At 44.9% G+C, this 15,778-nt stretch overlaps 1 protein-coding gene across 1 annotated transcript; it reads right to left on the bottom strand.

Annotated features, from left to right (window-relative positions):
- Positions 1-212: 212 nt before the first annotated feature.
- On the bottom strand, positions 213-15,402 carry LOC123746228 (probable glutamate receptor). The gene is made up of 13 exons (XM_069315084.1): positions 15,396-15,402; positions 14,993-15,118; positions 12,989-13,139; positions 11,755-11,901; positions 10,205-10,292; positions 9,039-9,190; positions 8,630-8,775; positions 7,723-7,810; positions 6,543-6,672; positions 6,145-6,322; positions 3,181-3,280; positions 1,637-1,766; positions 213-717 (listed from the first exon to the last, which is right to left on the bottom strand). The coding sequence occupies exons 1-13, from the start codon at positions 15,400-15,402 to the stop codon at positions 481-483; spliced, it is 1,680 nt and encodes a 559-aa protein (XP_069171185.1). The 3' UTR covers positions 213-480.
- Positions 15,403-15,778: the final 376 nt, after the last annotated feature.

The raw sequence follows: 15,778 nt of genomic DNA, 5'->3' as shown, positions 1-15,778 counted from the left end.
GAGCTGGGATATGAGGACAAGGAGCTGGGATATGAGGACAAGGTGCTGGGATATGAGGACACGAATCTGGGACATGAGGACAAGGAGCTGGGGTATGAGGACAAGGAGATATATATAGATGGAATTTTTTTCATATATGGTATATTTTACCTGAATTTACCTGAACACCACTAACACTAGAGGCCTCGAAGAGGACAGGAAGCCGGCGGCTTGTCAAAGGCTTTTCAAACAGGGATAAGTGGGAATTGTTGTTTTATTGGGTAGCTTAATGGGCACGATAATGAAACAGTTAAATATCAATGATATTTAATGTGTAATTACATTAATGAATAATGAAAATAGAATGGTCCAAAGAATAGTTGAATGGTAGTGAATTGTTGAATAAGTGGATGGTTAATAGGTTGATTAGATAATAATCTGTTCTGACGATTCACATGTGCATTTGATATTTTCGAAACCTTTAAACCGAGCTTCAATCCCTTAAAACAAGCCTAAATCCCTTAAACCGCACTTAAATCTCACTAAAATCCACTTTATTCCTTCACAAAATCGGGCGCTCAAGTCCCACTCAATGCCACTTATATCGTTCCTGGGACCAGCAGACTTATCAGTACCAGGTGTTGGATCCCCTTCTCCCGGAATCGAGAGTAGAGGATGTCCCACAGGAGGATCAGAGCCGCTAACCCGGATCCCACCAGTAAGCACTCCGAACGCTATCTGCCAAAAACGGGAGGATTGTCCATCAAGGGCGGACTTAAGAAATTTATTTTGGAGTATTGAAAGAACTGCGTATCAACGTAAGTTATATAATAATAATTTGTATCATCATTAATATCTCTCTCTCTCTCTCTCTCTCTCTCTCTCTCTCTCTCTCTCTCTCTCTCTCTCTCTCTCTCTCTCTCTCTCTCTCTCTCTCTCTCTCTCTCTCTCTCTCTCTCTCTCTCTCTCTCTCTCTCTCTCTCTCTCTCTGCTCTCTCTGCTCTCTCTCTCTCTCTCTCTCTCTCTCTCTCTCTCTCTCTCTCTCTCTCTCTCTCTCTCTCTCTCTCTCTCTCTCTCTCTCTCTCTCTCTCTCTCTCTCTCTCTCTCTCTCTCTCTCTCTCTCTCTCTCTCTCTCTCTCTCTCTCTCTCTCTCTCTCTCTCTCTCTCTCTCTCTCTCTCTCTCTCTCTCTCTCTCTCTCTCTCTCTCTCTCTCTCTCTCTCTCTCTCTCTCTCTCTCTCTCTCTCTCTCTCTCTCTCTCTCTCTCTCTCTCTCTCTCTCTCTCTCTCTCTCTCTCTCTCTCTCTCTCTCTCTCTCTCTCTCTCTCTCTCTCTCTCTCTCTCTCTCTCTCTCTCTCTCTCTCTCTCTCTCTCTCTCTCTCTCTCTCTCTCTCTCTCTCTTTTTTACACAGGAGCAGACGACTGCTGACTCCTGTTAGCAGGCTGAGAGCTTTCCCTTCCCATAGCTCATGGTAAGCCTTACCCTATTAGTTCCCCCTGGAACACAATCCGTCAATTGGTTAACAACCATCCCCCCCCCCCCCCCAACTACTACAGGGTGAACAGGAGCGAATAGTAAATGAAAGGTGCCCAGTAGATTCTGCCAGTCACCCACTTTGAGAACCAACATGGGGCCACAAAGACTCCCTGACCTTCTTACCTTGAGGTCGACGAGGGTGTGGGGCGCCATCTCCACTACCCTGTGCTCGGCGCAGTAGCAGTGGGCGGCTCCGTAGATCTCCTGCCCCACCCAGTGGTCGTAGAGACCGTTCTCTCGTAGCGTCAGCACCCTCCAACACCACAATGAAGACAACAGGGTTAACATTATTTACTCTCTCAGGTTTGGCTTTTGACAGTTTTTTTGCGTAAGTGGAGAACTTTTAGAGATTTTATCCGCCATTTGAAGACTGGGCGACTTTATAGCAGTTTAACCGTCATTCAGATTTCAAATATTTGAAGTTTGAATGTGTTTATATCAATTTAACCGTCGAACAAATGAAATCTGAATGACTGTATAAATTTAACCGTCATTCAGACTTCAAACATCTGAAGTTTGAATGACTTTATATATATTTAACCGTTGAACATTTGAAGTTTGAATGACTTTATAAGAAATAAATTCAATTTTATTCGTCGCTATTCATAGATACATAAACATTTGGCAAATTAAAAGTCAAATCTAAATATTTTGACACTTTGTATTTGACTTTAAGATACATAAATATTGGAAAAAAATATAAAATAATTCACAATGGATACACTCACCTGGCGTCGATACACTCACCCTGGCGTTGATACACTCACCCTGGCGTTGATACCCTCACACCCTGGCGTTGATACACTCACCCTGGCGTTGATACAGTCACCCTGGCGTTGATACACTCACACCTGACGTTGATACACTCACCCTGGCGTTGATACACTCATCCTGGCGTTGATACACTCACCTAGCGGTGATACACTCACCTGGCGTTGATACACTCACCCTGGCGTTGATACACTCACCCTGGCGGTGATACACTCACCTGGCGTTGATACACTCACCCTGGCGTTGATACACTCACCCTGGCGTTGATACACTCACCCTGGCGGTGATACACTCACCTGGCGTTGATACACTTACCCTGGCGTTGATACACTCACCCTGGCGGTGATACACTCACCTGGCGTTGATACACTCACCCTGGCGTTGATACACTCACCCTGGCGTTGATACACTCACCCTGGCGGTGATACACTCACCTGGCGTTGATACACTCACCCTGGCGGTGATACACTCACCTGGCGTTGATACACTCACCCTGGCGGTGATACACTCACCTGGCGTTGATACACTCACCTGGCGTTGATACTCACCCTAGCGTTGATACACTCACCTAGCGGTGATACACTCACACCCTGGCGTTGATACACTCACACCCTGGCGTTGATACACTCACACCCTGGCGTTGATACACTCACCTAGCGGTGATACACTCACACCCTGGCGTTGATACACTCACCTAGCGGTGATACACTGACACCCTGGCGTTGATACACTCACCTAGCGGTGATACACTCACCTGGCGTTGATACACTCACCTAGCGGTGATACACTCACCTGGCGTTGATACACTCACCTAGCGGTGATACACTCACACCCTAGCGGTGATACACTCACACCCTAGCGGTGATACACTCACACCCTGGCGTTGATACACTCACCTGGCGTTGAAGAGCTGCAGGAGAGGGCTGCCCTTGGGGAAGGCGAGGGCCACGAACATAGAGTACAAGGAGTCCTTGGACAGGTAGAAGTTGCATCTGCCTACAAGAACAGATGGATGGATCAGCTGCTCTAAAGTATTCGGTCAACTGATGTAGAGTTGGTGTGTACTTTAAACCTACTATATAATCTACAGTATATATATATATATATATATATATATATATATATATATATATATATATATATATATATATATATATATATATATATATATATATATGTCGTACCTAGTAGCCAGAACGCACTTCTCAGCCTACTATGCAAGGCCCGATTTGCCTAATAAGCCAAGTTTTCCTGAATTAATATATTTTCTCTAATTTTTTTCTTATGAAATGATAAAGCTACCCATTTCATTATGTATGAGGTCAATTTATTATTATTGGAGGTAAAATTAACGTAGATATATGACCGAACCTAACCAACCCTACCTAACCTAACCTAACCTAACCTAACCAACCCTACCTAACCTAACCTAACCTAACCTAACCAACCCTACCTAACCTAACCTAACCTATCTTTATAGGTTAGGTTAGGTGAGGTGGCCGAAAAAGTTAGGTTAGGTTAGGTTAGGTAGGTTAGGTAGTCGAAAAACAATTAATTCATGAAAACTTGGCTTATTAGGCAAATCGGGCCTTGCATAGTAGGCAGACAAGTGCGTTCTGGCTATTAGGTACGACATATATATATATATATATATATATTAGTATATTTTGGTAGCAGTCTTTCCTGTAGACATATATTATTAAATATGACCGAAAAAGTAAGATTAATAATTCTAACACGAATTTTCTCAATCTTTCGTACATTACGCTTCACTGTTGGAGGTAAATCAAAAATCACTTCTCCAAAATTCATTTTTATTTCTAGTCTGACGCGACACGGGCGCGTTTCGTAAAACTTATTACATTTTCAAAGACTTCACAAATACACAACTGATTAGAACTTACGTATCTCTGCTATTATATCTACATTTGAGTGAGGTGGGAGGGATGACGTGGCATATAGTGATGTGGCATTAACACAAGACAGAACATGAGGGGATATTAATAGGGTATTAAAAGTATCAACACAAGACAGAACAGAAACAATGGGTATTGAATAGAAGTGTTTGTAGAAAGCCTATTGGTCCATATTTCTTGATGCTTCTATATTGGAGCGGAGTCTTGAGGTGGGTAGAATATAGTTGTGCACAACTATATTCTACCCACCTCAAGACTCCGCTCCAATATAGAAGCATCAAGAAATATGGACCAATAGGCTTTCTACAAACACTTCTATTCAATACCCATTGTTTCTGTTCTGTCTTGTGTTGATACTTTTAATACCCTATTAATATCCCCTCATGTTCTGTCTTGTGTTAATGCCACATCACTATATGCCACGTCATCCCTCCCACCTCACTCAAATGTAGATATAATAGCAGAGATACGTAAGTTCTAATCAGTTGTGTATTTGTGAAGTCTTTGAAAATGTAATAAGTTTTACGAAACGCGCCCGTGTCGCGTCAGACTAGAAATAAAAATGAATTTTGGAGAAGTGATTTTTGATTTACCTCCAACAGTGAAGCGTAATGTACGAAAGATTGAGAAAATTCGTGTTAGAATTATTAATCTTACTTTTTCGGTCATACTTAATAATATATATATATATATATATATATATATATATATATATATATATATATATATATATATATATATATATATATATATATATATATATATATATATATATATATATTTATAAAGCCATATACTCATTAACACACATATAAATATTTGTAAATTATACACTAACCCATATTGTATCAGCATTTTCACATATATGTATTGTTTATATATTTTTTCTTATAGCTACAGTATATTTAAGGGTCTCGGTAGTAGAGTCGGATTCGTTCTCGTCTCACCATCGATAATTCCAGTTTCGTATTCCAGACGGGATAGAAATGATAGGTCGTGTATCCTATCATCTATGCTATGACGTGCTAAATTGAATATACATATATTTGGCATGTATATTTGGCATATCTAAATCCTCGTATTTAGATAGTACTTATAATAACGATATGAACTATCGTACATATATTAACATAATGGACAATTAGAAAGTAGATTTAGTACTAATGAATTTGGACAAACTGGAAAAGTTTTTGTATATATGTTGCTAATGAAACCTTACCTGAGGTCTAAGATAGTACATATATGTGCTATACTAGGCCTAGAAATATTTGTGTGGTATTTAGCTCTATATTTTCCCTGACTATAACGTGAATAGCACCAAATTCTACTAATTTCCCATTACGTCAATATATGTGTACTATGATCTACAGAGTTACACAAAAAGTATCATTTAAACAGGAGGATGATTGATTGATAAAGATTAAGCCACCCAAGAGGTGGCACGGGCATGAATAGCCCGTAAGTGGTACAATTTGTTTTTTTTTCTCAGTATTCAGAGGTTGCATTTAACCATCTATCGCGGGGGAGGATACTGCTTCACAGTCTTTATGAGGCGTGTCCAGCTGCTGGACACCTTTGTTGACCAGGAGAGTGGCTGTGCAGGAGGATGGGTTGGGTTGCAAACATATATACGTAAATATGAGTCGATTGATTGATAAAGATTAAGCCACCCAAGAGGTGGCACGGGCATGAATAGCCCGTAAGTGGTGGCCCTTTTGAGCCATTACCAGTATCAAGAGCTGATACTGGAGATCTGTGGAGGTGCGGCTGCACCCTGCGTGACGGGAGATGTCTCCCGTCTTAATATGAGTCATCTGCTAGAAACGTTTACAGCCAAAGAACAAAAACAACAAAACGTTCAGTAACGTTCAACAGCGATTAACAACAGCAACGCCTCAAACGTTTGGGGTGGGGGGGGGGGCAGAAAGACGCGCCAATATCTACCTGTATTGGCCAGGTCTTTGGCCATAAACTTTTTAATGGTGTTCTCCTCGAGAAGGGCGGCATTGTGGTCGCTGGTCAAGTGGTCCCTCACGAACTCCGCCAGCTGTAAGTTGGCGAAGAACTTGCCCCGGCGTCGTAACTCCCTTGCCAGCTTCTCGAAGGCGCCGCTAGTGGCATTCTGGAAGGCAAGAGAAGAGGGGAATTATGAAGACACAGCGCCAAGCCACCACGACTATATAACACTTGGAAAGAATAAAGGTTTGGGGACAACCACACACTTGTGGACGGTCGGGGATTGAACGCTCTCGACACAGTTCATGCTACAACACGTCAACATTGTTGGTTGCAACAGTACGTCGGCTGCAGGAAGTGGACGAGGGAGGCGGCCGTCGACATACCTGGACGAGGGAGACGAAGGAGGTGTTGCCCTCGAGGAACAGGGCCAGGGACTGGTCGTTGAGGAGGTCCTCGAGCGAGTCGACGGTCGCCGGCAGCGACTTCACCGTCAGTAACGAGGAGAAGGAGCTCCTGAAGGCAGAGAAGGAGAGAGTAAGAGGCTCCTGCAGGCAGAGAAGGAGAGAGTAAGAGGCTCCTGCAGGCAGAGAAGGAGAGAGTAAGAGACTCCTGCAGGCAGAGAAGGAGAGAGTAAGAGGCTCCTGCAGGCAGAGAAGGAGAGAGTAAGAGGCTCCTGAAGGCAGAGAAGGAGAGAGTAAGAGGCTCCTGAAGGCAGAGAAGGAGAGAGTAAGAGGCTCCTGTAGGCAGTGAAGGAGAGAGTAAGAGGCTCCTGCAGGCAGTGAAGGAGAGAGTAAGAGGTTCCTGCAGGCAGAGAAGGAGAGAGTAAGAGGCTCCTGAAGGCAGAGATGGAGAGAGTAAGAGGCTCCTGTAGGCAGTGAAGGAGAGAGTAAGAGGCTCCTGCAGGCAGTGAAGGAGAGAGTAAGAGGCTCCTGAAGGCAGAGAAGGAGAGAGTAAGAGGCTCCTGTAGGCAGTGAAGGAGAGAGTAAGAGGCTCCTGCAGGCAGAGAAGGAGAGAGTAAGAGGCTCCTGAAGGCAGAGAAGGAGAGAGTAAGAGGCTCCTGTAGGCAGTGAAGGAGAGAGTAAGAGGCTCCTGCAGGCAGTGAAGGAGAGAGTAAGAGGCTCCTGAAGGCAGAGAAGGAGAGAGTAAGAGGCTCCTGTAGGCAGTGAAGGAGAGAGGAAGAGGCTCCTGCAGGCAGTGAAGGAGAGAGTAAGAGGCTCCTGCAGGCAGTGAAGGAGAGAGTAAGAGTCTCCTGCAGGCAGAGAAGGAGAGAGTAAGAGGCTCCTGTAGGCAGTGAAGGAGAGAGTAAGAGGCTCCTACAGGCAGTGAAGGAGAGAGTAAGAGGCTCCTGCAGGCAGTGAAGGAGAGAGTAAGAGGCTCCTGCAGCCAGAGAAGGAGAGAGAAGCGTCACCTCCCGGGATTGATCTCGTCGTGTAAACACACTAAGAGGCTCTCAGTGTAAACTACAGTGGTCCATGATGTAAACCGAAGTGCCATCTCTCTCTAGGTGAGTACACACACACACACACACACACACAGACAGATGGCAGGTATGAACTTTCTCACTTGAAATACGAGGTGAAGATGAGAGACACGAACATCCAGGTGAGACACGTGATCCTTATGGCTGTTCCTCTGGGCTGCCACGTCAGACCTGAGGGTAGGGAGAGAGAGGGCAGGTCAGACCTGAGGGTAGGGAGAGAGAGAGGGCAGGTCAGACCTGAGGGTAGGGAGAGAGAGGGCAGGTCAGACCTGAGGGTAGGGAGAGAGAGAGGGCAGGTCAGACCTGAGGGTAGGGAGAGAGAGAGGGCAGGTCAGACCTGAGGGTAGAGCGAGAGAGAGAGAGGGCAGATCAGACCTGAGGGTAGAGCGAGAGACAGGGCAGGTCAGACCTGAGGGTAGGGAGAGAGAGAGGGCAGGTCAGACCTGAGGGTAGGGAGAGAGAGAGGGCAGGTCAGACCTGAGGGTAGGGAGAGAGAGAGGGCAGGTCAGACCTGAGGGTAGGGAGAGAGAGGGCAGGTCAGACCTGAGGGTAGGGAGAGAGAGGGCAGGTCAGACCTGAGGGTAGGGAGAGAGAGAGGGCAGGTCAGACCTGAGGGTAGGGAGAGAGAGGGCAGGTCAGACCTGAGGGTAGGGAGAGAGAGAGGGCAGGTCAGACCTGAGGGTAGGGAGAGAGAGAGGGCAGGTCAGACCTGAGGGTAGAGCGAGAGAGAGGGCAGGTCAGACCTGAGGGTAGAGCGAGAGAGAGGGCAGGTCAGACCTGAGGGTAGGGAGAGAGAGGGCAGGTCAGACCTGAGGGTAGAGCGAGAGAGAGAGAGGGCAGGTCAGACCAGGAGATGATCAATAGTCACTAAACCCATAATGTTTGCCTGTTTATCTTCGCTTCATTTAGTCACATCTATTTATCATCCTACCAATCTATCTCGCCTCAAACCAATCAGCCAACAGACTAATCTATATCAATCAATCTGACCTTGAGAGACGAGGATAGCATACACGTTGAAGAGGTGGTCGCCGGGGGCCCGTGGCCCCTGGAACTTGTACGTGAAGCGGGCCACCGTCCAACTGGCCCCCCACATACCCAGCAGCGACAGCACCAGGCTCACCCACACGGGCCACCTGTCACCGGGACAACATTACCTACACTCAAAGTTCACTATCAGAAAGCTTAAAAGCGTTTTTGTAGCAACTAATCCGTTTTTGTAGCAACTAATCCGTTTTTGTAGCAACTAATCCGTTTTTGTGGCAACTAATCCGGTATTCGACGCCACCGGATTGGTGGCGTCGACCAGAATTATCTCCGGATGAGTTTATGCGAGTTTGTGGTTAAATATAATTATATCCGGTATCCAGAATACTCCTGCTAGCCCCTTAACACTCACGTGAAAGGCGCGACCATAGTCCAGGAGTCAGGCAGAAGCTGAGGGCGAGCTGTCATGATCCTATAACTCTCCTGCCCCAGCGGGAAGGTGAAGTCCACCACTCTGCTCCTGTGTAGACTCATGCCAATGGGCCCCAGCGCAATGTCGGCCTCCTGGTGAGGGAGGAACACTGCTACAGATCTGGGATAGTTCTGAAATCATGGATTCATTTTAATGTTATGTATTTGGGTGAGCTAATGGAATTATCTGAGAGTACTTAGTCATTACGACTGTGTGGCGCTTGGAAGGGATATGGGGACAAGGAGCTGGGGTATGAGGACAAGGAGCTGAGGGTATGAGGATAAGGAGCTGGAGTATGAGGACAAGGAGCTGGGGTATGAGGGCAAGGAGCTGGAGTATGAGGGGCAAGGAGCTGGGATATGAGGGCAAGGAACTGGGGGGTATGAGGACAAGGAGCTGGGGTATGAGGACAAGGAGCTGGGGTATGAGGACAAGGAGCTGGGGTATGAGGACAAGGAGCTGGGGTATGAGGGGCAGGGAGCTGGGGTATGAGGATAAGGAGCTGGGGTATGAGGACAAGGAGCTGGGGTATGAGGACAAGGAGCTGGGATATGAGGGCAAGGAGCTGGGGTATGAAAGGCAGGGAGCTGGGGTATGAGGATAAGGAGCTGGGGTATGAAGGCAAGGAGCTGGGGTATGAGGGGCAAGGAGCTGGGGTATGAGGACAAGGAGCTGGGGTATGAGGGACAAGGAGCTGGGGTATGAAGACAAGGAGCTGGGGTATGAGGACAAGGAGCTAGGGTATGAGGACAAGGAACTGGGGTATAAGGACAAGGAGCTGGGGTATAAGGACAAGGAGCTGGGATATAAGGACAAGGAACTGGGGTATGAGGACAAGGAGCTGGGGTATGAGAGCAAGCAGCTAGGGTATGAGGATAAGGAGCTGGGGTATGAGGACAAGGAACTGGGGTATGAGCACCTAGTGTTTGCGGGGGGCTGAACTTCAACTCCTGGCCCCTACCCCTCTACCTTCCATCGAATACTGTACCCACCACCCTTTTGGACTCTGTGATGAAGTCTGCCTTCTGTACTCTACGCTCACTACAAAACTGTTTCCTCACCATCCTGTACAGCCGTTCCTTACCATCCTGTACAACCGTACTCACGTTCCTGCGCAACATGCCCATCATGCCGTTCCAAGAGCCGTCCTTCTGAACGATCCCGAAGTACCCGTCGCCTCTCACGAAGGTATACCTGTGTGGGGCGGGAGGCGTTAGGGTATACCTGTGGTGATGGGGGAGAGGGGGGGGGGTTAAAGGTATACCTGTGGTCATGGGGGGGGGGGAAAGGGGGCTTAATTACTTATATTTACCTGTATTTACCATCTAACAGATAATACCCATATGTGATTTTTAAACACTGAAAATAATTCATTACTTCCTAACAGACAAATTCCCCCATTACCCTCGATCACGTTACCTTTAAACAAACCACTAGCTAGACAACAACTCTGGTATTTTATCACTAACAGCCTCATTCTTAGGGGGGGGGGGAGATGGGGGTGAAGGCCCCCCCCTAACCATCAACCACCCCCCCCCCCTCACCACTACCTCCCCCTCACTCATTCTCCCTGTAATGCTATCGAACAACTTATCAAAATCTGATTACCACCACATGCAAATTGCATTAGCCATAATATTCTGCCTCTATATCGAATCTCCTCGGTGGCTATCTAATGTGTGGATAGCCAATATTCTCCTCTTCACGCTCAAGAGAACATTGGTATAGCATGTATATATCATGATACTGCTGTTCTCAGTTTCTCTTCACTGTGTAGCCTAATATGGCCGCGTATGCTGAAGGAACAAATGATGTAACTTCATTAAAAATGCTCAAGATACGTTTACCGACGTTTTTTCAATACTATATCAACGTTATCCCTGGCAAATCTAGGTAAACGTTATTGATCGGCGTTGATGGAACGTTAAATAAACGTTATTCGTTTGGCTAGCTTTATCCAATCTTTCAAATATTTGAAGTTCATCTTGTTGTTCATATCTATGGATATATCCACTATGGATATATTTTCCTATATATTACACTAAACCATAAGAGTTAATGTTATATTTTCCTCGTCAACTACGACATTCATTACTGATAATGGTTGAGAGACGAGACCAAGGAGCCGAAGCTCAACCTCCACAAACACAACTAGGTGAATACTTATCGATTGTCAAACAGTATCAATGGATCCTGTTCCCATTTCTGTGTTATTATTCCTCCTCACTTTATCCTACCTTCTTTCTTCTGCTTTCTTTAGTCACTTCTTTCCTTTTATGTCTTGCAGTTCTTTCCCAAGTAAGTCAAATGCTCCTGTACACATATTTTGTAGAAGAGTGATTCATTATTTTACAAACACTAGGCAAAACTGGACATTAATTTTGTTAATAAAGACATTATAATAACAAGTGCATAGAAAAGATCGAGTCATTCGTATGTTTTTTTACATGGTAGGTCGACCGGCTTGAATTTTCACAGAAAATTATACATTATTTCATTCGACTTCCCTCTAGCATGGAAGATAGGCTTATTTACCAGTTCCTATTTGCGACCAATCGACTTACTGGAAGTTAAAGGCTGCGACTACGAAACCAATTGACTAAGTTGAAGATTGTAAGGAAGTTGATGATTATAACTATAATACTAATCGACTCACTGGAAGTTTAAGGCCGTTGCAGCGAGATCGAGGAGCTTCTTCGAAGGACCAGTGACGCGTGGAACACCCTTTCTTTCCCGCCAATTTACCTTCGTGTACGGCAGCCATTCCTCAACCGCCACCCGTAGCCTTGGCGCCCGCGGGAACCTGTGGGGGAAAGAGGGAGGGGATGGGGGGTGGTACCGGAGGTTAATTAGTCATATGAGGGGGGGGGGGGGGGAAGGGGTCATGTGGGGGGTCCACAATACTAGGGGTCATGTGGGGTTCTATAAAGATGGGGTGTCATGTGGTGGTTACAGCCCCGCTCCTGTGCCAGGTAAGTCCACAACGGACTTACCATAGCCCGTGCTACTTGCCCCGCTCCTGTGCCAGGTAAGTCCACAACGGACTTACCATAGCCCATGCTACTTGGAACCTTTTGTTCCAAGTAGCGAATCTTAAACAACAACAACAAACGGTGGTTACAGCATTGGGGTCACGTGGGGAGGTCAGTTAATGCCATGGGGGTAGGTGTAACTGCCCTCGGAGTCATGACCTAGGGTCACACGGGGTCAAATGTGAAATTTTGTAGTAATGGTTGTGAATTAAAAGATCTAATACCTAAAGGATGTAGCTTATAATTGTTGTGAGAAATTTAAGTGATGTAAAAGCTGCAGGTATTGTCATAAGTGTTGTTTTTGCTACAGATATTGTAAGTGTTGTAGGTGATACAAGTGTTGTGAGTGCTGCAAAGTCATACAGCATAGTTAATATTGTTAGTTACGATATCCTCAATTTCATAGCCTATACTAATCTTTCTTATAATATTTGTTTTAATATTATGTTATTATTATAATTATTCTTGTTTTTTAGTCCCAAGACTCCCACGTTCCTCATTAATAATTTCCGTAGGTTTTATTTTACCTTGCTAGCCTAACCTGCAAGTTTTTGGGGGTTCCAGGGGCCAGATTCACGAAGCAGTTACACAAGTACTTACGAATGTGTACATCTTTCCTCGATCTTTGACGCCTTTGGTTACATTTATTAAACAGTTTACAAGCTTGAAAACTTCCCAATCAACTGTTGTTATTGTTATAAACAGCCTCCTGGTGCTTCGGAGCTCATTAACTGTTTAATAATTGTAAACAAAGCCGCCAAAGATTGAGAAAAGGTATACAGGTTCGTAAGTGCTTGCGTAACTCCTTCGTCAGGTTCCTAGCTAGTATAGTTTCCGTTCGTATTTGACCTTACTGACCTGAACTTGAAGATGTTGCCGTTCTTTAATGCTCTGGCAGTTCCATCCCTCGCCTCCTGCCACCACCACGACTCTCCCCTCCCACGTCGACCTACCACCTTATAAGAAAAAAAAACAGAAAAAAAGTCATTGCTGTCATCACTTACGTTATCTTAAATATATCCAGTGGGATAGCAGATAATGTGGGAACAGTGACAAGAAAAGAAATTACAACCGTTTTATCAAGAGGAATTAGATTGTAAACTTGAAGCAAATGCCAATGGATGCAAGAACTATATCACTAAGATACATCACATACATAAACACTCAAGCAAACACCACGAAGACACCAACAGATCATGCATACAGGCACGATATAGAGCTGCAACAATAATGTGCAAAATTACTGATCATGGGGAACCTAAATCATAGGAAGATCAATTGGGAATCGAGAAATATTGCGGGAAAAATAATCATTGAAAGTTATGGTAAGGAAAACGGAAGGATAAACTGGAAATATCCGCTCCAAACATGCAATGTTATGAACTACTTTAGTGATTATTTAATTGCCCCTAATTAATTGTAAGCCTTCCTCCGCTAATGTTTGCCCTCGACAAATTGCACGCTTAGTTGAATTAGTTCCTTTATGGAGCCCACATCCGTCCTGCGGGCGGTGGTGAAAAGGTTTCAGAATTATAGATTCAGGAACTAGACCCCAATGACTTTCAAGAAACGTAATTTTATCAATGTTACTTAGTTATATTCTATTAGTAATTGTATATCGTGCACTAAGCCATCTATTGGACGGAGGACGGGCAAGAGTCACACACTGAGTAGAGGAAGGGCATATGTTCTCCAGTACCTCTACAGTGGGGGTACATGGAACGGTTCCTTAAAGTTCGCTTTCTGATTGTCAAAACCGTATACATCGTTAGGTTTGGAGGTATTGGCTTAGGACTGGCTACGTTAGTCTCGTTGAATTAGGTTAGTTTAAGATGGGTAGGGTTAGGTAGGCTTTATAATCCACTGGCGAACTTTCTTGAATACGGTGTACCCCTTTCCCACTCACATTAAACGAATCTAGAACACGTGTTCAAGATTCCACGGGGTCTATTAAAAGAATGCCTGAATGGCCCCCAAGCTACTAATCACTAAAAAACTGTATGACCCAACCAGGGTTCGAACTTGCATTACTACACATTCACACAGAAATCACAATAGCATGATACATCAAATGAACAAATCCAAATGAACAAATAATACAATGAACATCAAGATTTGTTCATTGCATTACCACGTCTCACCCCTAGGCATACATAAGACTATAACCACTCCACCACCTTTTTTTTCCACCGTCGATTATTTTGCTTATCAGGCAAGGCAACCGCTTGTACCATACCAAGTACTATAACTGCTGATCAAGAGGTTATGGCTCAATGTACACCTGGGGCTCAGGCCTGGTACTGTAAGTTCGAACCCTAGTTGGGTTATAAGGGAATTTATTTTCATATATAAAACGGGAGGCTAAGCAACTAGTTAGGATGGAAATTTAATAATAATTTAATTCACTGTGTCGAGGGACAGGAAGCTATTGTGTATTTATACACGTTTGGCATTTATCTAGGATTTATCTTTAGCTTTTATCGAGCTAGTTGCTCTAGGGTGAGTTCCCTATTAGCTGTGTCAAAAGCAGCTTGGAGGTTAAGAGAGGCTACGTGTTTGGTTCATGTCTGGTGAAGTACTCATGAAGTTCCTGTCTGATGAAGTATTTTGGGGCAGATTCGATTTGCAAGCAATGCTTGCATACTGTTCTAGCAGCATGTCAGCATAAGCTGTTGGGGAATGATGAGCAAGATGAGGGGCATTACGTTTGGAGAATTTTGGAGCATAAATTTAGGCCCTCATTTGGGCTGAGGATGTTGCATGATTGATGTCCTGTGAGAATTGTTCCCACTATTGACTACGTACACGTTCTGTCAGTTCCCTGACAGCGGGGTGGTACCCCCGTCGTCGGTGTTGACATACCATTATCAGTGTAGAGGGACTCCTGCTGGTGTGCTGCTGGTACTGGACCTGCCGCCATCCCCAGCGGGGTCGGCCCTTCACCCACCACCACCCCCGCCCACCACAGCGCCGCGGCCTCAACAGTATCTGCAACAACACAATTTTTATACCACACAGAAATCACAATAGTGTGATATATCAAATGAATATCAAATCCGTGTGAGGGCAGTAGCACTCACGGTTGCAATTATTTTGTCATGTCGTGGCGCAGTCGACTAAGGCGCGTCTAGGATCATCACGGGCGTAGATTCGAACCCTCATCACGGCCCTTGTGGCTTTGTTTACACTTTTATAACTCCCGTAAGAAGTTACAGGAAGCCTATAACTTTGGGTTATCGAAGTCCCCCCTTGACACATTACAGACCTTTCATAGTTCGCATCCACAACACGGTGAAGATAAAAAATTAGCTATAAGTTCTTCTAATACTCCCATCTCACAGGATGGTTAGTTATACATGGAATCAGGAGGGTAGCAGCACATTGCTGTGTTTACCTAAGCTTGTTAATAGCAAACAAAAAATGCACCTATAACAATTGCGTAACTTCCTGTTACCTATTTTATTGCTAGGTAATCAGAGGTATCCCGTGTAAGGAAACGTGCCCAATCATTTCTGTCCTGCGAGGGGATTAAACCCCGCATACCTCGCTATTCAAGCTGTCCTCTTACAAAGAACGTCGCATATCGCTCGCATGCGTTAGTTAGTTTATCAAATCGTAATAAACATAATTTATTATGCACCCCATACC

The sequence above is a fragment of the Procambarus clarkii genome, chromosome 80 (assembly GCF_040958095.1).
Source record: "Procambarus clarkii isolate CNS0578487 chromosome 80, FALCON_Pclarkii_2.0, whole genome shotgun sequence".
Taxonomy (NCBI): Eukaryota; Metazoa; Arthropoda; class Malacostraca; order Decapoda; family Cambaridae; genus Procambarus; species Procambarus clarkii.
Note: the sequence above shows the minus strand (reverse complement) of the source record. Positions and strands in the feature narration are given on the sequence as shown.